Raw genomic sequence first — 22,619 nt, forward strand, 5'->3', positions numbered from 1 at the left:
TAAGGATTCAGTGACCATCTTGTACTGGAAGCATGAGAACTAAATGGCAGCCCGGACTGTTCCACCCGCAGCATCACAGGAGCCGCCTGTCACCCCTCCCCCTTCTAATGGAACAGTCCTCCGCGCCGATCCTACGCTGTGACGTCATCACTTCCCATAGCACGCGCATAGACGCTTGCTCTACCGGAAATTCAGATTTTTTTTTTCCTTTACTAACCCGGAAGTGGTTGTAAAAACTTGAACTTCCGCCACTGGTAACATGGCTGCGCCCGCAAGTACGGCGCAGGGCATCTCTAAAGCGGAATACTTGAAGCGCTATCTGGATCCAGGGAGTGGAGACGATGGACCTGCCAAGAGGAAGAAAAAGAGGAAGAAGAAGTCGGAGGCGAAGGGGTAAGACGGGGAGAGCTCGGCCCTCAGCGATGGAGCTATTGTACGGCACGGGGTGTACCACAAGTCCCAGCAGACACATAGTTCAGTTCCAGCCAGACCTTGCCTCAGCTGAGGCTGCCACCTCATGTATCGCTGTATGTGAGGGCGCCCCCTATCTTCTGACGTGTCAGGGAGAGATGGCCGCACCAGGGACTCCCCAAATGATTGCTGGAATTTTGAACTTATAATTTCAAGGGGTTGTCCAGTTTCAGAATAACCTGCTGTAAAGAACAGGTCAGTAGCCAGCTCCTGCGGTGCTGCTGTGGTTCTCCTGGCTGAGCTCTGGTTACCCAGCAGAGCAGTCACATCAACAACACATGACCTTCGGGTGCACCTCTGAGGCCAGTGATTGGCTGCAGCAGTCACATGATGATGACGTGACACCAGGTAAATAGAGGTCAGATGGGAGAATCGCAGTGTCACATCCCGCAGGTAAGTATCTACCTGTTGTGGAAGGTCGTCCAGATTCAAGGGCTTATGCAAACTGCATCCAAAAGACGTGCACTCCGCGACTTGCATCCAGCAGATTTTATGGCGCTGTACGGCTGCAGTTTAGGACTTGGGGTACATTCACACTTGCGGCAGAGGATTCTGGCAGGCAGTTCTGTCACCGGAACTGCCTGCCGGATCCGGCAATCTGGACGCAAACGGATGCATTTGTGATGCGGATCCGTCTGACAAATGCATTGCAATACCGGTTCCGTCTTTCCGGTTGTCATCCGGAAAAACAGATCCGGTATTTTTTCCCCCCACAGATTTAAAGGGAACCTGTCACCTCCAAAACACATTTTACACGACGACATTACCTTACAGTAGCCCCCAGTGAGTTCCTAATCGTGTTTTTCATTCCTCCACTGGTTGTTGTATATTTTATAAAAACGCTGTTTTAATCTGTGTTTTTTCGCTATCCTCAGAGTCAGCTTGAAGTCAAGGGGGCAGCGGCCTCCTCGCTTCAAGTCATACTAAGCCTGCCACTTACCCCTCCTCCCTTCACTGTGATTGACATCCTGCTGTGAGGCTCGGATCGTGCAAGTCTCGCGCATGCGCGGGGCGCTCCTTGTCACTGCGCGATCCCGTCTCCGGCTCCTGCACTCAGCCGGCCGCTTTACTCTGTCTGCGCATGCGTCTGGCTTTTCCATTGTGCGCCCGGCACATGCACAGAGGAAAGCGGCCGGCTGAGTGCCGGAGCCGGGATCGCGCAGTGACATGCATGATCCCAGCCTCACAGCAGGATGTCAATCACAGTGAAGGGAGGAGGGGTAAGGGGCGGGCTTAGCTTGACTTGAAGCGAGGAGGCCGCTGCCCCCTTGACTTCAAGCTGACTCTGAGGATAGCGAAAACACAGATTAAAACAGCGTTTTTATAAAGTATACAACAACCAGCGGAGGAATGAAAAACATGATTAGGAACACACTGGGGGCTACTGTAAGGTAATGATGTCGGTTTAAAACTTATTTTGGAGGTGACATGTTCCCTTTAATGGTATGCGCATGCGCGGACGGAAAGAACAGATCAGTTTTGCCGGAACACTTGGGGCCGGATCCGGCATGTGTTCAGTATTTTTAGCCGGAGAGAAAACTGCAACGTGCTGCAGTATTTTCTCCGGCCGAAAAACGTAAGAGGGACTGAACTGATGCATCCTGAACGGATTGCTCTCCATTCAGAATGCATTAGGATAAAACTGATCAGTTCTTTTTCGGTATTGAGCCCCTAGGACGGAACTCAGCGCCGGAAAACAAAAACGCTAGTGTGAAAGTACCCTGACAACACCCATTGGACTAGAAAGAAATATATTTCAGCAGGTGTGGATTTTTGCAGCTTTCTTGCCGCAGTTGCTTTATGCCGGGTGTCGTAACGTGTCCACATTCACAGTCGTTACTTGCAGTGTCCATTGTGGTCTTTGTCACGTGACCAAAGTCGGATGATACCAATTACTTACGAAAGCTTCATGATACAATTATCCGAAACCAGTGGGAGTTACTGTTCTAATAAACGTACAATTCATCCAGCTCTTGTGACATTTATCTTTAAAAGCTTCAGGATGGTTTAAAAAAAAATCCTACCTCGTCAATCTGCACCGCCGCCGTTTTGACGCCTCTCTGGTCCCCACTGATATCTCTACTTCCCAGTGCCTCATGACATGCAGTAACTGGTCACCACTGCCGACAGTGTCTGGCTGAGCCGGCCGTTCCTGTGTGTCAAGAGGCACCAGGTCCACTAGTGGAGGACCTATCCACAGGTGATTCATTGTGAGGGGTCTCCCTGCTGGGACCCCCAGTTATCCCAGGAATGAGCCCGTTCCTCATTCCACTCTCTGACTAAGGCTCCATTCACATGTTCGTGGTGTGTTGCGGACCCGCAACACACCCGCCCGGCACCCCTATAGAAATGCCTATTCTTGTCCGCAAGCTGCGGACAAGAATAGGACATGTTCTATCTTTTGCGGACCTGAAGATCGGGACCGCGCTCCGCAAATGCGGATGCAGACAGCATACTGTGTGCTGTCCGCATCCATTCCGTCCCCATAGAAAATGAATGGGTCCGCACCCTTTGCGCAAAATTGCGGAATGAATGCTGACCCATTTGCGGACGTGTGAATGGAGCCTAAAGCAGTTGTGCACGTCAGTCCACCGCTCTATCATTTATATGGGACTGACGTAGAATAGAAATGACTGGAGCCACAACATGTGCAGTACCAGTCCATTCAGAAAGGACCCAGTGGCCAAATCCTTCTTGATCCTGTGTTAAATACGATAACCCCTCACATGCTTGAACCACCTAAGGCCTATTTCACACTTGCGTTGTTGTTTTCCGGTATTGAGATCCGGCAGAGGATCTCGATCCTGGAAGAAAAAAAAACATTTCCGTATTGTCCCCTTGCATTCTGAATGGAAAGACATCCGTTCAGGATGCATCAGGACGTCCTTCGTTCCGGCAGCATTTCGTTTTGTGACCGGAAACAAAACCGCTGCAAGCTGCAGTACTGTGTCCGGTCACTAAAAGCAATCTATGTCAATGGTGACCGATCCCCTTTTTTTTTTTTTTTTTTTTTTTTTTTTTTTTTAGGAGCCTAAAAACCTGATCCATCACCCATTAACTTTCAATGAATTTAGTGGTGGATTTGTTTTTTACGCTTTGATTTAACACAACCGCATCCTAACGGAACAGGTGCCTCCTGATGTGCAAAGTCAAAATGGATCCATTTATTACCAGCATTGAGACCCTCTGCCCGATCTAAATACCGGAATTAACAACGCAAGAGTGAAACGGGCCTAAGGGGATAGAAGGAAACGGCAATGCAGTTGCATTTGGCGATGGCTTTTTATGGCTGCCCCCAGGACTGTCGTGTGTAAAGTGCAGTATGAAAGAGTTTTTTTAAAGGGTTTGTCCATCTGATTATTATTATATATATATTTTTTTTTAAACGGGCTAAGAGTAGTGTAAAATATTAACGGAAATAGTATAAAATGGCTGCTGATGGAGGGTCAGGTCACCAGATACATCAGTCTCTTCCATTCAAACCACTGCACCTGCACTAGACACCCAACAGTCCATGCGCAGATGACAGTGATGTGTCTGGTCACATGACCCTCCATCAGCTGCCATTTTATGGACAGTACCTCCATGTGGACAATACAAAAGACTTGGCCAACAAGGGGGCATCGCTTATGAAATATAGAAGACAAAGGCAAATTTCAACAAAGGCAATATTAGGAAGGGCCATATAGTCCTCTTACAAACATAATGGTCAACAGTAACTGGAAATGGCCAACCCCTTTAATAACCCCCCACCTCCAATCCTGTTCTGAAGCTGAAAATTGCAATATGTAGTCTGATTGCACCTAAGAGCTGAGACCTTGCAGCGCAGGATCAGGCTCAGCGAGTGCATGTGTCCATACTGCAGGGTAGGGATTTATCAAAACGGTGTAAAGGAAAACTGGCTTAGTTGCCCATAGCAACCAATCAGATTCCACCTTTCATTTTTCAGAGCTCCTTTGGAAAATGAAAGGTGGAATCTGATTGGTTGCTATGGGCAACTAAGCCAGTTTTCCTTTACACCAGTTTGATAAATCTCCACCCAACGTGCTTCAGGACCCCTCACCGCTTTGTACTAGTTTTAACCCTAGGAGAGCAGGGCTGGACAGTTCTCAGTCTTTTTTTGTCAGGAATCTTACTTTTTCTGTGTGCCAGAATAATACTTTTATTGATAGAAGTTCTTATCGCTAAGATATGCCATATCTTTATGGTCGGTGGGGGTCTGACTTCTGTTGGCCCCACTCATCCATGCACCGCATCCGCTGTTCTCCGTGCACAGTGCCGCCTCAGGACCCCACTGTGCATGAGAACTGTACACCAGCTCCATTCAAGTAAAAGGAAAACCTACCCGGGGGCCCAGTGCTAAACCTCTGCTTTGGTCCCTTTACTCTCAGGTCATGGGATTCTGAAAGGATCTGATCATAAAGTGATGGCATTTCCTAGCAATTGGCTCCCGCTTTACCTGATGGTTATAACCCTTTAAATCAGCCTGGCTCCTAAAGTCTGCCATCATTTGTCTAGGTCTGCCGTGCTTAATGCTGCTTCTCTGTGTTTAGGATGCGGATAGTTGATGATGACGCAGAAGACTGGAAGAAGAACCCAATAAAAAAGGAAGAACCTGTGGAAGAGGAGGATGACCAGCCGGTGGTGAGTGCGCAGTCTGCTGCCCAGTCATGATGGCGCACCACTTCTCCACCCAGAGGAAACCACCATATACAGCGTTAGGATATGATGCCATTTATTGGAGCCCTGTAATCAAACATGTCTTAACCTGAGTGGAAGATGGAACCAAGTTTCGGGCTTCCTCCTATTAGCTCTGGTAGAGCTTGTTTATCTCAGTGGACACTCTAAGGGTAAATCCCCCAACCCTCACGGTTAATACTGAAGACCTCCTAATGTTTTCAGTAGACATGGCAGCTCCAAACTCTCGATAAACAAATCCATTGGATACTGAGTTGTTTTGGTGCATCACAGACATTATAAAGGGTACCTATCGTTTTAACAAATTTCAGAATCAAAAGTTTTGGTTTGTGGGGATCGAGGTGCTGAGACCTTCCCATCAATTGTTAAAACGAAGGGGCAGAATCAGTCAGCAGAGTGCAGTGGTGTCTCAGTTTTGATTTTCCATCATTGGCTCTTCTTGAAGAACAGAGAGAGGTGTAGGGATTCTTAGGCGAACAGCTTAGCTGAGTACCTCTTCATGTTAGCAGCCAGTGGGGGTCTTAAAGGCTATGTACACCTTCAGAGGCAAATTAGTTTTATGATTGCATTTTACACATTTTGGGCTAAAAATCATTTTTTCAGTTAGTATTTATTAAAAATATTGAGCTGTTCTGTCACAAAGGGTTAACTGTAGGTCTAGCTGTGTGAATTGTACTTTTTTACTTTCACTTGGTCATCTAATAACCCTTATCTCTAAATTACTAAGAGGTAATAAACACTTATTTAAGCCACAGTCTTATCAGTAAGATAAGGACTGAGCTATAATGAGTGTTTATAATGTCAGAGAGCAGAGATAAAGAGCCCCTCAGCTCCTGGTCTGACGGAAAAGACAGAAAATCCAAAGGGTGCTACTAGAGCATGTCAGTTATGTTCAGAAAAAAGGACGCCATATTTTTAATAAAGACCAATAAAAAAAAATATTTCCATTACACCCCATGACTGCAACTGTGAGAGATCCTCCCTCTTCCGGACAGGAAACAGGAACTTCCCAGATCTTTAAAAGGGTCCCCCATACTCCATTCCTCAGTTTCTTCCTGTTTCCTGTCCATAGGACAGGGGGATGGATCTTTCCTAGGTCTGTTAGGGGGCTGCAGGGCCTCTAGGGTTTTTGTAACATACCTAGTGGAGGTCCCTCACGGCGTAAGACTCCACTAGGAGCCGCTGTGGAAGTCCGGTTTCTGTCCCATTTTGCCATGGGGGAATCCCTGATGGCCAGCTCGTTCCCTTCATACCTGTGGCCAAGCGAAGTGCCGGTTTGAAGGGGGGGGGGGGGAGGTTCGGGGGAATGCGTCCTCTCCTGGTTCGCCAGTGCAGCATGTTCTTGCAGGCCCTGTTTCCGGCACGCATTGAGCGGGCGTGCCAGATGTGACGCATGCGTTCCACGAAGGCGAGGGGATGAGGAAATATGGCGGGCGGTGCTCGGCCTGTAATAAGGGGACCCCGGCCAGCCATCGTGAAGGGGAAAAAGCAGCAGTGTGGCAAGTTCGGGAGAATAGGAAGGGGAGACACCACAGCGCACTGAAAGACAGGAGCAACACTTCAAACTTGGCATGGTACTCCTGGGGGGTAAGAGGGATTGTACCCCACGGTCTCCTATATGGGAGACTATTTTATCTATTTCCTGGTGATTTATTGTGGGCTATGTATTGATACAGGTAAATTAGGCCCCAAGGAAAGCTGCCCACAAAAAAAAAGGCAGAGACTGTGGGATTTGCAGAAAGAAGCTAAATCCATCTTACCCCAAAGCCTGTTGTCAGCCCTGCCTGGATAAAGTGGTAGCTGAGGAATCCCCATCCTTGTTCCAGAATATAAAGAATCTGGTCAAGATGGAAGTCCGTTCCTCGGTGGAACAGTTTAAGAAATTGCTTCCTAGTTCTTCTAGGCAGAGGAAGGCTCAAGTGATAGAATTGGACTATACTGAGTCAGATATACTGAGGAGGGAGTAATAGAAAGTTCAGATTCTTTCTCTGAAGATCTTACAGGAAAACGACTGTTTAAAGTGGAGGATACGGACCTTTCATTAAAAGCGGTGAGGTCCACTATGGAGGTAGGAGAAGAAAGAGACTAGATCAAGACAGGAGCTAATGTTTGAAAGTCTGAGGTCGAGAAAGGCGAGAGTGTTCATTATTCAGGGCTGTTTTAAGGAGTTGATAAAGCGAGAATGGAACAAGCCTGATAAAAAGTTTTTTTATTCCTAGATCAGTCAAAAGGAAATACCCGTTTAATGATCAGGATGTCTCAGCCTGGCAGGATGTTCCTAGGGTAGATGCCCCAGTTGCAAAAGTTAATAAGAAATCAGTGCTCCCCTTAAAGACCCGATGGATAAAAGAGCTGACACGTATCTTAGAAAAAATTGGGAAGCGTCTACCTCCTCCTTTAAGCCTAATATTGCTACAACATCGGTGGCAAGGTCACTTAGTCTGGTTAGGGTAATTAGAATCACACATTGCTAACAGAGCCCCGAGGGAGCAGCTACTGGAAGCAATACCTACAATGCTAAAAGCAGTCGACTTCATTTCAGATGCGTCAGCTGACGCTCTAAGGTTATCGGCCAGAGCAGCGCCATTGTCTTAACTCTGCCAGAAGATCCCTTTGGCTGAAGGGATGGAAGGGGCATGTTGCCTCTAAATCCAAATTATGTGCCCTTCCTTGCCAGGTAAATTTTTGTATTCAGCCCGGCACTAGATGATATATTGGACAAGGCATCTGATAGGAAGAAGGGGTTCCCTGTGCCATCCTTTCCTAAGCAGAGGAAGCCATTTCGGTTTAGAAAGGAAAAAGGAGCAGTCTAGAGTCCAAAAGAAAGGCAATGAGTGGAGAAAAGATAAATCAAGGGGCCTTAAGCTCCAGTCTTCCAGCGTTTCTCAGCAATGACGTCAGGTAGGGGGGTCGACTGTCTTTGTTCTTTCAAGCCTGGCAAAATATCACATCAAGTACCTGGGTAAAAAATAAAGGAAGGATACCGTTTAGATTTCAAAAGACTCCCAGCAAGAAGATTAAAAGTTACAGCTTTAGATCAACATTCTCCAAAACAGTCAGTGTTATTAGGATAAATAAGACATCTGGACAAGTCGGTTCTAGTCCCAGTTCCTACAGAAGAAATAGGAGAAGGGTTTTTCTTGTCCCCAAGCCGGACGGGTCCTATTGGACAATAATAAACCTGAAGGACCTCAATTTATATCTAACTTATAAGAAATTTTGGATGGAATCAATAGCATCGATTTTTCTTCATTTATTTCCCAATTGCGTCAGGACGCCTATTACCACGTGCCCATACATCTCTCGTCTCAGAAATTTCTCAGGGTAAGGGAGCATTCACACAGCCGTGTTGGTTTTGCGGTCCACAATTCACGGATCCGTGTGTTCCGTATGTCTTCAGTTATCTTTCCGTTTCTGTTCCGTAAGTTCGTATAATACGGACGTGGTGCTTCCATGTGTCGTCCTTTTTTCACGGTCCGCAAAAAACTGAAATGGGGTTTCCTAGAATGTTTTCAGTTCAGGGGTCCGCAAAAAACGGATGACATACGGATGCATTTCCGTGTGCTATCTGTTTTTTACGGACCCATTGACTTTCTATAGGGCCATGGACCTCAGTTTGCGGCCTAGTATAGGACATGTTCTAAAATAAAAGGAACGGACAACACACGGATGACAATGAAAGGCATTCTGCAATTTTTGCGAACCCATAGAAATGAAAGGGTCCGTGCATTGTCCGCAAGAATTGCGGAACGGAAGAAAAACACGGTCGTGTGAATGCTCCCTAACAGTGAGAGTAAAGGAGTCGGTTCTTCACCTACAGTTCGGAGCTCTCCCCTTTAGAATATCTCAGGCACCGAGAATCTTCACGAAGCTGATGGCAGAGGTGATGGCACAAACAAGGAGATCGGACATTATAATTATACCGTATCTAGACGACCTTCTGGTAGTAGGACAGTCTCCAAGTTCCCTTGCAGCCCAAATTCAGGAAGTGTTAAAGATATTGATGGGCTTGGGTTGGCTTGTAAACTGGGAAAGGTGGTGTCTGACGCCGAGTTACCGCTGTACCTTCCTAGGAATTTGGCTAGATTCCTTATCCCAAAAGTCCTACCTCCCGGAGGGGAAGTGCCAAGGATAAAGGAATTCAGCAAAACCAGACAGATGCCAGCCCACAGGGGTGGCGGGCTCACTCAGTTTTGGGGTTTTCCCAAAGTCAGTGGTGACTGTTACAAGGCCAACAGTCCCAGAATTGGAGAGAGCTGAGGATGATATATTGTGTTTTAAAAGAATACCTTCCCTCCCTAATAGACCGACATATCAGGATTCTGTCAGACAGTGTGACAGCGGTAGCCTATGTCAACAGGCAGGGGGGACAAGATCACCTCAGTTACTGGGTCTGACGTTTGAGATTTTCCAGTTACTAGAAGGGAGAGTGCGTTCTCTTTCAGACTGCAAATACAGACCGGCTCTATAAAAATATCACATGACCTAACCCCTCAGATGAACACCGTAAAAAGATTTAAATAAAAACTGTGCTAAATAAACCATTCTGAAATTTCATCTCCATTTGCCAATAACTCTTGTGGAACACCTAAAGGGTTAATGATGTTTGTAAAATTAGTTTTGAATACCTTGAGGGGTGTAGTTTCTTAGATGGGGTACATTTATGGAGTTTCTACTCTAGGGGTGCATCAGGGGGCTTCAAATGGGACATGGTGTCAAAAAAACCAGTCCAGCAAAACCTGCCTTCCAAAAACCATATGGCATTCCTTTCCTTCTGCGCCCTGCCGTGTGCCCGTACAGCGGTTTACGACCTCATATGGGGTGTTTCTGTAAACGACAGAATCAGGCCTCATGCACATGACAGTATTTTTTCACGGTCCGCAAAAAGTTGTTCCGTGTTCCGTTTCCGTTTTTGTTTCCGTGTGTCTTCCTTGATTTTTGGAGGATCACCAGACAAGAAAAGTGAAAAAATAATATAAGTCAAGTTTGCCTTAAAAAATAATAGGAAAAAAACGGACAATCTTGTGTGCCTCTGTGTTTTTTCACGGACCCATTGACTTGAATGGGTCCGCAAACCGTTGTCTGTGGAAAAAAATAGGACAGGTCCTATTTTTATCACTGACACGGATGACAAACAGTGCATTTTCCGAGTTTTTAACGGACCCATTGAAAGTCAATGGGTCCGCAGAAAATCACGGAAAACGGAACAACGGACACGGAACCCAACAACGGTCGTGTGCATAAGGCCTCGGGGCCATAAATATTGAGTTTGGTTTGGCTGTTAACCCTTGCTTTGTTACTGGGAAAAATTATTAAAATGGAAAATCTGTAAAAATTATGTAAGCCTCGCAAAGTGACTTCAGACCTGAACTGGTCCCTAAAAATTGGGTTTTTGAAAATTTCTGAAAGATTTCAAGAGTTGCTTCTAAACTTCTAAGCCTTGTAACATCCCCAAAAAATAAAATATCATTCCCAAAATGATCCAAACATGAAGTAGACATATGGGGAATGTAAAATAACAATTTTTGGAGGTATTACTGTGTATTATAGAAGTAGAAACTTGGAAATTTGCAATTTTTTTACACATTTTTGCTAAATTTGGTATTTTTTTATAAATAAAAATGAATTTTTTTTTTTTTACTTCATTTTACCAGTGTCATGAAGTACAATATGTGATGAAAAAACAATCTCAGAATGGCCTGGATAAGTCAAAGCGTTTTAAAGTTATCAGCACTTAAAGTGACACTGGTCAGATTTGCAAAAAATGGCCAAGTCCTTAAGGTGAAATAGTCCTTAAAGAGGACCTTTCACTTGTATAAACAATGTGAACTGAGTATGCTGCCATGTAGAGCGGCGCCCGGGGATCTCACTGCACTTACTATTATCTCCGGGCGCCGCTCCGTTCTCCCGTTATGCCCTCCGGTACCTTTGCTCCTTAAGTTATAGTAGGCGGGTCTTCCCTTGTCCTGTGGGCGTCTCCTTCTCCTAGGCTGTAGCGCTGGCCAATCGCAGCGCACAGGGGGCCGCTCTATATGGCAGCATACTCAGTTCACATAGTTTATACAAGTGAAAGGTCCTCTTTAAGGGGTTAAGGTGCTGATGTGTTAAGGTTTCTCTGTATATAGAAGTTTGCAGTCCTATGGATCTTGTCACAAACTGAGGAATGGAGTGTGGGGGACCCTTTTAAAGATCCGGGAAGTTCTTATTTCCTGTCCGGAAGAGGGAGGATCTCTCACAGGTGCTGTCATGAGCTCATAGAAAACGGATTACCGATAAGAGTAATCAATGGATTTTTAGCTCAAAATGAGTACAATGCACTAATAGAAAATAAATAAAAGACCCCTGTTGATTAAAACTTCTGGCATGTAATTTTGACTAGTAGTAGGTATCATTTAATATATTAAGTCCATATTTTGTGGTCTGACGACATTCTTCTTGTGCGGTACAGGTGGCGCAGTTTGTAGATGAACGTCCGGAGGAGGTCAAGCGCATGGAAGAGTTCAGGAACACCAATAAGTGGAAAGTAATAAAAGGTGAGAGGGGACAGTATACATACACTGGTATAAGTGATATGTATGAGAGGTTACAAGGACCCGACTTTTGAATTCAATGCGCTCTGTGTGATCCATCATTTCTCCTGTTGTGATGCTCTAGGGCTGTCTGATTCCCCACAGATTACTGCAGCGTTACACACTGTGACCTGGGATTTGTAATGCACACAACTCTTTACCAACGTTTTCCTCAAACATTCTGTCTTGCGGTTCCCTAGTTATACATGGTTGACATATTGACCGCCATGACAGCTGTCTTATATGTTCTGATTTCTAAGACTTGTGACTGGTAAGTCTGCCCCTTATACGGTAATACGACCCTAGCTCCAGTAATGTTGCATGTTGGATGGTGCAGATCTGCTGTTCAGGAGTCTTAGGCTACTTTCACACTAGCGGCACGGACGTCCAGCAGGCTGTTCTGTCGGGTGAACAGCCTGCTGGATCCATCCTGCTGCTAGTGACCGTGTGCCCCCGGACTGCCACACCTGTGGGGACGGTGCGACAGACCGGGGCCACACGGTCACTAGCAGCAGGATGGATCCAGCAGGCTGTTCACCCGACAGAACAGCCTGCCAGACGTCCGTGCCGCTAGTGTGAAAGTAGCCTAAGTAATCTGGATGACTACCCTTTTGGGAACTGGAAGGCTGGTTCCACACGAGCAAGTTCAACATTGGCGAGCACTGACGGGATTTCACAGCATTATATTGATTTATGATGCTATCTAACCTTTAGGCCTCTTTCAGACGGTCGTCCCGGATTTGCTTCGGATGCGTCCCTGGTGCATTGCGGGAAACCCCACGCGAGTGCACACACAATTTCAGTCAGTTTTGACTGCGATTGCGTTGCGTCGTTCACTTTTTATCGCACGGGTGCAATGTGTTTTGCATGCACCTGATAAAAAACTGAATGTGGTACCCAGACTCGAACCCGGACTTCTTCAATGAAGTTTGGGTTCGTTTCTGTAGATTTTATTATTTTCCCTTATAACATTGTTATAAGGGAAAATAATAGCATTCTTAATACACAATGCTTACTAAAATGTCGATTTGAGGGGTTAAAAAAATAAAAACTATTAACTCACCTCATCCACTTGATCGCGCAGTCGGCATCGTCTTCTTTCTTCTTCTTTCAGGACCTGCAAAAGGACATTTGAAGACGTAATCGCGCTCACCCCTCAAGCAACATTTTACTAAGCATTCTGTATCAAGAATGCTATTATTTTCCCTTTATAACCATGTTATAAAATCAATTTACTAACATCATCTCCTAGCAACCATGCGTGAAAAAAAACCATGTGGATGCGATGCGATTTTCACTCAGCCCCATTCATTTCTATGGGGCCTGCGTTGCGTGAAAAACGCAGAATATAGAACATGCTGCGATTTTCACGCAACGCACAAGTGATGCATGAAAATCACCGCTCATCTGCACAGCCCTATTGAAGTGAATGGGTCCGGATTCAGTGCGGGTGCAATGGGTTCACCTTACGCATTGCACCCGCACATAATTTTCGCCCGTGTGAAAGGGGGCTTAGAGTTCTTTCTGGAATGTATTGGATAATACTGATCTAATGCGGTTAACCAATAAGGGTTACATAGCATCAATATAATGCTATGCTGACCCCCTCAGTGCTAGGGAAGTCAGGACAGGAGCTGCTGCGTACTCACTCTGCGAGTTCAATGCATTAAACTCATTCGTGTGAAAACAGCCTAAGGCTTAATGTATTGGCTGTTCAGACTTCACTGAAACATAATTATTTTAATGGCTGAATTGAATGTTAATGTTCGAGTGGTGTACAACTGATTTTGATGAGGAATTAAGGACACTCTTAAAGGGACTTTCTCATCCGTATCATTAAGGGGACACAGGCTTGACCATGGATATACAGTTGCAAGAAAAAGTATGTGAACCCTTTAGAATGATATGGATTTCTGCACAAATTGGTCATAAAATGTGCTCTGATCTTCATCTAAGTGACAACAATAGACAATCACAGTCTGCTTAAACTAATAACACACAAATAATTAAATGTTACCATGTTTTTATTGAACACACCATGTAAACATTCACAGTGCAGGTGGAAAAAGTATGTGAACCCCTAGACTACTGACATCTCCAAGAGCTAATTGGAGTGAGGTGTCAGCCAACTGGAGTCCAATCAATGAGATGAGATTGGAGGTGTTGGTTACAGCTGCCCTGCCCTATAAAAAACACACACCAGTTCTGGGTTTGTTTTTCACAAGAAGCAATGCCTGATATGAATGATGCCTCGAACAAAAGAGCTCTCAGAAGACCTACGATTAAGAATTGTTGACTTGCATAAAGCTGGAAAGGGTTATAAAAGTATCTCCAAAAGCCTTGCTGTTCATCAGTCCATGGTAAGACAAATTGTCTATAAATGGAGAAAGTTCCGCACGTCTGCTACTCTCCCTAGGAGTGGCCATCCTGTAAAGATGACTGCAAGAGCACAGTGCAGACTGCTCAATGAAGTGAAGAAGAATCCTAGAGTGTCAGCTAAAGACTTACAAAAGTCTCTGGCATATGCTAACATCCCTGTTAGCGAATCTACGATACGTAAAACACTAAACAAGAATGGATTTCATGGGAGGATACCACAGAGGAAGCCACTGCTGTCCAAAAAAAACATTGCTGCACGTTTACAGTTTGCACAAGAGCACCTGGATGTTCCACAGCAGTACTGGCAAAATATTCTGTGGACAGATGAAACCAAAGTTGAGTTGTTTGGAAGAAACACATAACACTATGTGTGGAGAAAAAGAGGCACAGCACACCAACATCAAAACCTCATCCCAACTGTGAAGTATGGTGGTGGGGGCATCATGGTTTGGGGCTGCTTTGCTGCGTCAGGGCCTGGACGGATTGCTATCATCGAAGGAAAAATGAATTCCCTAGTTTATCAAGACATTTTGCAGGAGAACTTAAAGGGGTATTCTCATCTTTAAGATCATTTCATATGATCCAACTGATGCCCTCTGTCATTTTTCTAATTTAATGTCATAAAAAAAAACTCGCCCATGTTCTAATTATTCTGTTTATGTAGTGCCACAGTTGTATCCTGTATCCAAGGGATACGGCCCGCTCCTCTGCCACATCTCTGGGCCGCGGCTGCGCAGAGAGGACCTTTGTTTCACCCAGGCAGCCGGTCTGTTGCTCGGGAGCACGCACGCCGGCTGCCACGCATGCGCATTAGAACATTCACGCCGCATCAGCTAGGGAGAGGATCGGAGCTGCCGCTCGGCGGGGGCGGGGCTTGTTGCGGGGCTCGGCAGGGCTTGTTGTGGGGGCGGGCGGGGGTATTGAAGGTGTATTGAAGGCACTGGGTGTGGCTGATGGAGGCATATTGGGGGCTGCACTTGTCTAGGGCACTTCCTTCATGGTGCCAGCAACTAGCTGTCAATTGTGCCCACTTTTGGTGCTGGTTAGCCATTTGTTCATTATGCTCCTGTATGCCAATTGCCCCCCAGTAGATGCCAACCAGACCGGCGTCTTCTTCTCCCGTTTGGCGTCCTCGTCCGAGACTTCCGGGTCACGTGGTATTTGTCTCGCGGGACTTGCCTGTTTGGTCCGGTATTTAAATTATTTATATTAAATACCGGACCAAACAGGCAAGTCCCGCGAGACAAATACCACGTGACCCGGAAGTCTCGGACGAGGACGCCAAACGGGAGAAGAAGACGCCGGTACAAGGTGGTGAGTGAAGACCTGAGAGAAGTAATCTCCAAGCGGCGTTCCCGATATAACGGGTAAGATATCAATTCACGCCTTACTCACCACTTATATTTAACAACAATATCAACCGGAATATTAGGTCCCGTTCTCCGGATTTATTCACCGTCTCCATATCCAAATGAATGATTGTCCCTATGTAAGGGAATACTTCTGAGAGAACACACTGACAACTAAGGAAGTGACTTTCTCTCCAAAAACAGTGTTAGACCTGGAACTATTTATTTCTTATGGACTATACGTGATTAAATTACCTTACAACCATATTTAATTGAAGGACAAGACCCATATATATATATTTCGATACAGTATCGCCAGTGTGCATTTATCCTGCGGTTTTATTTTATTTATTGACTTTTCATTTATTGTGTGAGATTGTATTTTACTGCATATCTTAAGTGTGATTTTATAATAATTAATTGCTGTAATAAATTGCCACGTTCTATATGACCCACATAATTGAGTGCCAGTCTTATACCATTTGTTTCTAATTGTTCCTTTTACTGATTGGGTGATCAGTTTTAGACTAGAGCACCAGTTCCAGGCTGTAAAGGAGGTGAGCTATCCACTTTAGTGTCATGATATGTAAATAGTCCACCGCTGGTGATATGTATGTATGATATGTACAGATGATAACTCAGGAGTCCACCGCTGGTGATGATGGAGGCATAATAGGGGCTGCTGGAGGCACTGGGGGGCTGCTGGAGGCATATGGGGGCTGACGGAGGCAATGCACCTGAACCGCTTGATATACTGCACTACTACATCGGTCTAGCTACATACATTGCCCTGCTGTATATAGTAGACAGAAACAGAAATATACCCCAATAACTAAAGTAAAGCGCTACATCGACATACACAGCTCTGCTGTGTGAAAATGCTGCAGTTAGGGTACTTTCACCTGGCCTTCACTTGAACTGCCTAAGCCCGCCCAGCCTGAGGAGCTTGGAAAGCAGGAAGTGAAATGCAGAGCTGCTGCAGGGGAGGCTCAAATGGCAAGATGAGAATACCCCTTTAAGGCCATCTGTCCACCAGCTGAAGCTCAACAGAAGATGGGTGTTGCAACAGGACAACGACCCAAAGCATAGAAGTAAATCAACAACAGAATGGCTTAAACAGAAAAAAATACGCCTTCTGGAGTGGCCCAGTCAGAGTCCTGACCTCAACCCGATTGAGATGCTGTGGCATGACCTCAAGAAAGCGATTCACACCAGACATCCCAAGAATATTGCTGAACTGAAACAGTTCTGTAAAGAGGAATGGTCAAGAATTACTCCTGACCGTTGTGCACGTCTGATCTGCAAATACAGGAAACGTTTGGTTGAAGTTATTGCTGCCAAAGGAGGTTCAACCAGTTACTAAATCCAAGGGTTCACATACTTTTTCCACCTGCACTGTGAATGTTTACATGGTGTGTTCAATAAAAACATGGTAACATTTAATTCTTTGTGTGTTATTAGTTTAAGCAGACTGTGATTGTCTATTGTTGTGACTTAGATGAAGATCAGATCACATTTTATGACCAATTTGTGCAGAAATCTATATCATTCCAAAGGGTTCCCATACTTTTTCTTGCAACTGTAGTTGTTGCCACTAGGAGGCGGACACTAAGCACAAAGCACGCAGGCCTCTTTGGCAGGGACGGCAGAGAGTCGGGCTTGCACTTCCCTGCACTTTCAACGGGGACCAACTCCATAACTCCATTTTGGGGGCGGGGCATGAAGTTCTCCCTGATCCCACTTTTTCAGCTGTATCCTGGGACGAATCTTGGCGCTGTTTTCTGCCTCCGCCCACATTCTGTTTTAAATGCGCCTGCGGCGGGACTCTGGCAAGGCACCTCCGGACAAGCTGCATTGAGGGCCACAGGCTGGGTAAGCTCTGTCTCCCCTACCTACAGGGTTTAACCTACTCCCCTCATCCTCCTTCCTGTCACTACAATGTTCTCATTATGTCAGAGCCCAGGCCCCAAAGCAGGCGGTCACTTCGGTGCACTATTTTGCTTGTGTGTCTTGTCGCTCAAAATTTCCATCCAGTCAGTCAGATCCCCTCTGCTCCACTGTCAAGTGGCTCTGCTCCTGACCCAGTCGCCCCTACTGCCCAGCCTATGGTAGAGCCGGAGTGGGCGCGCTCCCTGTCAAGGATGGTACAGGACGTCTCCCATACCACCAGCCCCAAGCGGCCAACCGACAAGTCTGCCCTGGATCAGAAGCGCAAGTCTTCCTGCAAACCTCACCCTTCCTGGCATCCCCGTCAACAGGGCTCCAAGTCCTATAACCCCAAGACCTCCTCTGCATGACGTGCAGCTTCTAGCACCCTCTGATCAGGTGGGCGGCCGGCTTCATCTGTTTCGGCATGTTTGGCTGGATCACGTCTCGGATGCTTGGGTGATAGAGGTAATCGCAAAGGGTTACAAGCTGGCAGGGAGTGATTGTCCCGGTTCCTGCGCAAGACTGTTTTCACGGGTTCTACTCCAATCTCTTTGTGATCCCCAAAAAGGAGGGGATGTTCTGTCCCCTTCTGGACCACAAGGCACTCAACCGCTTCCTTTTGATCCGCCGCTTCTGGATGGAGTTCCTGAGATCTGTTGTTGCATCCATGGCACCGGGGGGGAGTACCTGTCCTTGATAGACATCAAGGACGCTTATCTTCATGTTCCCATCTGCGTCAGTCATCAAAGATTTCTTTGGTTCGCAGTGGGTTCCTTTCATTACTAGTTTGTGGCCCTCCCGATCGGCCTGGCCACAGCTCCCAGAGTCTTAACAAAGATTCTGGCGGCGGTCATGGCCCTGCTCCATGCCAGGGGTATAGTGGCGATTCCATACTTAGACGATATTCTGATAAAAGGTCCGTCATTCTGGGCAACAGTGGACAGCCTATGCGTAGTCCTGGACACCCTGGAATGCTTCGGATGGATCCTGAATCGACCAAAGTCCTGTCTTTATTCATCTCAGCTATCCACTCTCCGTTTTCAGATTCTCCCCTTGTTGCGGCCCCGTCCTCTTCCCATTCGTCACTGCATGCGGGTTCTGGGTCACATGGTCTCTGCCTTCGAAGCAGTTCCCTATGCGCAGTTCCATACCAGGACTCTTCAGCGAGCCATTCTTATCAATTGAGACCGTTCCCCAGCCTCCCTGGATTGGCCCATACGTCTCTCTGCCCCGACCCACCAGACCCTCAGGTGGTGGTTGGTGTCCCCAATGCTGACGTCAGGCCGCTCTTTCCTTCCTCTCCGTTGGACGGTGCTGACAACGGACGCAAGCCTCCGGAGTTGGGGGGTGGGGGGGGAGTGTTGGGAAATCTATCCATTTAAGGCAGCGCTCCCTCCCAATCAATATTCTGGAATTGAGAGCGATTCGTCTCTCTGCTGTATTGAACAGACCATCTCCAGGGACGTCCAGTTCGAGTTCAGTCCATCAACTCCACGGCTGTGGCGCACCTTAATCACCAGGGCGGCACCCGGAGCCCGGCAGCCATGTCGAAAACAGCTCTGATTCTCTGCTCGGTGGAGAGCCATATTTCGGCAGTTCACATCTCCGGCGTCGACAACTGGATCGCCGACTTCCTCGGCAGGGAGCGTCTCGATAACGGCAAATAGGCTCTTCACCTGCAAGTTTTTTCTAGCCATCTGCGAGCGATGGGGTCGGCCGGACGTGGATCTCATGGCCTCCCGCTCCAACCACAAGGACGAGAACTTCGTTGCGCAGTCCAGGGATCCCATGGCCCTGGCGTGCGACATCATAGTGATTCCGTGGAGTCAGTTTACTTTTCCTTACGTGTTCCCTCCTCTTCCTCTCATTCCGTGTCTCCTCCGGGTCCGAAGGTCTGCCCGTCATTCTCGTGGCTCCCAATTGGCCACGCAGAGTGTGGCACACATCTCTTGTCACCCTCCTTGCCGACGAACCCTGGCGTCTTCCTCTTCAGGAGGACCTCTTGTTGCAGGGACCGATCTACCACCTGAATTTAGGGTCGCTACGTTTAACGGTATGGCTGTTGAAGCCACCGTACTAAGGGCTTGGGGTTCCTCGGAATGATACGGATGAGAAAACTAGATTTTTGTACTTACCACAAAATCTGTTTCTCTTCCGTTCATTGGGGGGACGCAGCTTCCACCGTTCTCTCGTTTACGGGCCTTGTCTGGTCTATGTGGTTCTGGGTTTGTACATAGTTTGGTTTTCCTGTTTTTGTCTTACTCCTCCTGCTGCTTTTGCACTAACTGATTTAGCTTCGTCCCTGTAGGAAGGGTATAGCTAAAGGGAGGTGCTCACACCTTTTGTGCTTAGTGTCGCCTCCTAGTGGCAACAAACTATACCCATGGTTAAGCCTGTGAACGGAAGAGAAACAGATTTTACGGTAAGTACAAAAATCTACTTTTATATGGCTGGTTATGTCTAATATTGCAGCTCAACTCCATTGAAGTGAATAGTGCTAAGTTGCAGTACCACACACAACCTGTGGACAAGTGTGGCACTGTTTCTGGAAAAAGTTAGCCAGGTTTATAAACCTATGTGCAGTTATGTTGTGAAGGGATCCCGAATTCCCATTCAGCTCTTCTCAGGTAATAATTTTAATGTAAGGGATGTTCCCGTTTACTGAAAGTGGCCAGGTCACAGTTCAGTACACGCTGCCTGATGACCGTAGGACTGTTTACAGGAGATGCCATGGGGGCCACCGCTCTCTAGGGATTTACATTTACGCTGTATTTTTAGGTTTTATCTTACAGATGTTTGGTCTAGAGATGTATTGACTGCAGCTGACTTATTTGTTGTAGGTGATGAGTCCCCTGAAGAAGAGCAAGATTCAAGGTAATGCAATTATTCTACGTTCAGACAGTGCAGATTCGTCAACTAAAACTCTGCTGTCCGCTCTCGTGCAGTGTGTATACAGTAAATGCCTGCAGGAAGTGTGGTGTGCAATATGGAAGCCCCCAGAGAAGATAAAAGACGGCTACAATATAAACATACAGTGACCCACCTTTATGCCAGAATTATGGCGTAAGTTCTATTTGGCACAAATCAGTTCAGGCAAACATTGTTATTGATTTGTGCCAAAAGGCCAGATGGTCAAAAGGGGTGAGAAAAAGGTTTGTATGATTTTGTTGAGGCGTAAAATACGTCCACAGAATAGGCCTTCAATATCCGGTCACTGGGAGCCCCACTCTCGCCGATGAAGGGGCTACAGCAATAATACAAAAGCTGTGCTGCCTTCATTACATGTGGCCACCTGTCAACACATCGTCTACTTAGTAGTGTTGGGGCAGGATTTTAGAGCTTTGACCGGTTCACATGAACAGGAAGAAGATGCAATATCCTGCACCATCGCTACTAAGTAGGTGGTGTGCAGGCAGCCCCATGTAAACAATGAAGTGGCCACAGAGCTCACACGAGCGACGCAACCCCTTCATACAGCTGACCAATGGGGGTGTCTGGAGGCAGTTGCTCGTTCATCTGAGGGCCTATACTGTGGATAGGAAACCAGTATCCTGAACCCAGAAACCCCCTTTAATGCATACTAAAATCACTAAGTTTTGTCTGGTTATCTGAAATACCCATTGATTACACGGTCTATGAATTTCCACAAAGATAGATCATCGCTGTGTTCTTCCATTGCCACTAGATGATGTAGTTGCACTGTAGGAAAATGAAATAGGGAATTAATAGACTGTCACCCTGATGATTTTTGTTTTTTGGTGACAAGATGCCTCGCAGGGCTACGCACTGCATTCGGTGTCCTGTGTCCCCTGTTTGAAGATGGTGAGGTGGCTGAAATGCCTTGTCACTTTCCATTATATCCATGAGACATTGAGAAACAGCTCAATGAGCGAGCACCATGATGTGGGTGCCGCCTCTCTGTAGTATTTCAGTATGGAAGTAAAGATGACTTGGTTAAAAATAGTATAAATAGTAAAGGAATTGGTAATGGGAATGATAGTACTGAGAAATAGTATAAATAGTAAAGGAATTGGTAATGGGAATGATAGTACTGACAGAGTGATAGTAGCGGTGGTAAAATGAGATCAGATGCCATTCTCATTCCAGGGAAATGGGCCAGGAGCAGTACATTACATATGGGTTTGTAAAAAGTAGCAATGCTGGAGTACTTTACCCATCATGTAGATGCAGGGTAGTTCACAAAGGGTGTCCCCACCCTAGAAGTGGAATGCAAAAGATAAAATAGAATTTAAAAATTGAGAACAATACAATGGTGATAGCATCCCTTTTATAAAGCTCTAGTATAGTTTAAAAAAATCAGTTCTTTATAAAACAGAGGTGTTTAACCTTCCCCTTAGAGGGGTTGTCCAGGGTTTTAATATTGATGGCCTATTCTAAGGACTGGTCATTAATATCAGATCTGCAAGAATCTGACAGCCCCCACCTACCGCCAATCAGTTGTTTCCTTATCGATCCAACACCAGAAGGCGGTGTCGGTACTGCACATCTCCGTGTAGTGGACTGAGCTGAACTGCAGCACTACTCCCATTGAATTGTATGGGAGCAGTGCTTTGGTTACCAGCTCCGTTCACTGCACAGTGGATGGAGCTGTGTAGATCTGGAGCCGATTTCCAGTGTCGGAGATGCAAACAAACAGCTGATTGGCAGAGCTGCGCAGTGTTGGACCTCCACCGATCTGATATTGATGGCCATCGGTTTCAAAATCATGGACAACTTCTTTAAAGGGGTTGTCTCATCACAGACAATGGGGGCATATTGCTAGGATATGCCGCCATTGTCTTATAGGTGCTGGTCCCACTTCCTTTACCATCGAGAATGTAGCCCCAAAAGTGCCAGAGGGCGCACTGTGCATGCGCAGCCGCAGTCTATTAATTTTCTATGGGGCCGCCGAAAACAGTATTGGCTCGGCTATTTCCGTTGGGCCCATAGAAGTAAATGCGAGCTGTGCGCACCCATTCACTTCTATGGGGAGCGTGCTTGGTGGTGGCTGGACCAGAGTCCTCCAGCCACCACCTTGCGGCGCTCCGTTCCAGATATAGGTGCGGGACCTGCACCTATAAGACAATGGGGGCATATCCTAGCGATATGCCCCCATTGTCTGTGATGAGAGAACCCCTTTTAAGGTACCCATATACATTAGTCTAAAGTTGATCAAAACTAATTTCAACCAAAACGATAGTTCGTCAGGTGAAATCTAACACTA

At 46.4% G+C, this 22,619-nt stretch overlaps 1 protein-coding gene across 8 annotated transcripts in view; it reads left to right on the plus strand.

The window, feature by feature from the left end:
- Positions 1 to 237: 237 nt before the first annotated feature.
- BUD13 (BUD13 homolog) overlaps positions 238 to 22,619 on the plus strand; it is a 42,013-nt gene continuing 19,631 nt past the window's right edge. For all 8 annotated transcript variants that reach the window (XM_040426137.1, XM_040426161.1, XM_040426185.1 and 5 more), the window contains exons 1-4: positions 238 to 393; positions 5,025 to 5,115; positions 11,618 to 11,702; positions 20,236 to 20,269. In XM_040426137.1, coding sequence (XP_040282071.1) covers positions 260 to 393; positions 5,025 to 5,115; positions 11,618 to 11,702; positions 20,236 to 20,269 — 344 coding nt within the window. In that variant the 5' untranslated portion in view covers positions 238 to 259. The remainder of the gene's footprint in view (positions 394 to 5,024; positions 5,116 to 11,617; positions 11,703 to 20,235; positions 20,270 to 22,619) is intronic.

Source organism: Bufo bufo, chromosome 1, assembly GCF_905171765.1.
Source record: "Bufo bufo chromosome 1, aBufBuf1.1, whole genome shotgun sequence".
Classification (NCBI taxonomy): Eukaryota; Metazoa; Chordata; class Amphibia; order Anura; family Bufonidae; genus Bufo; species Bufo bufo.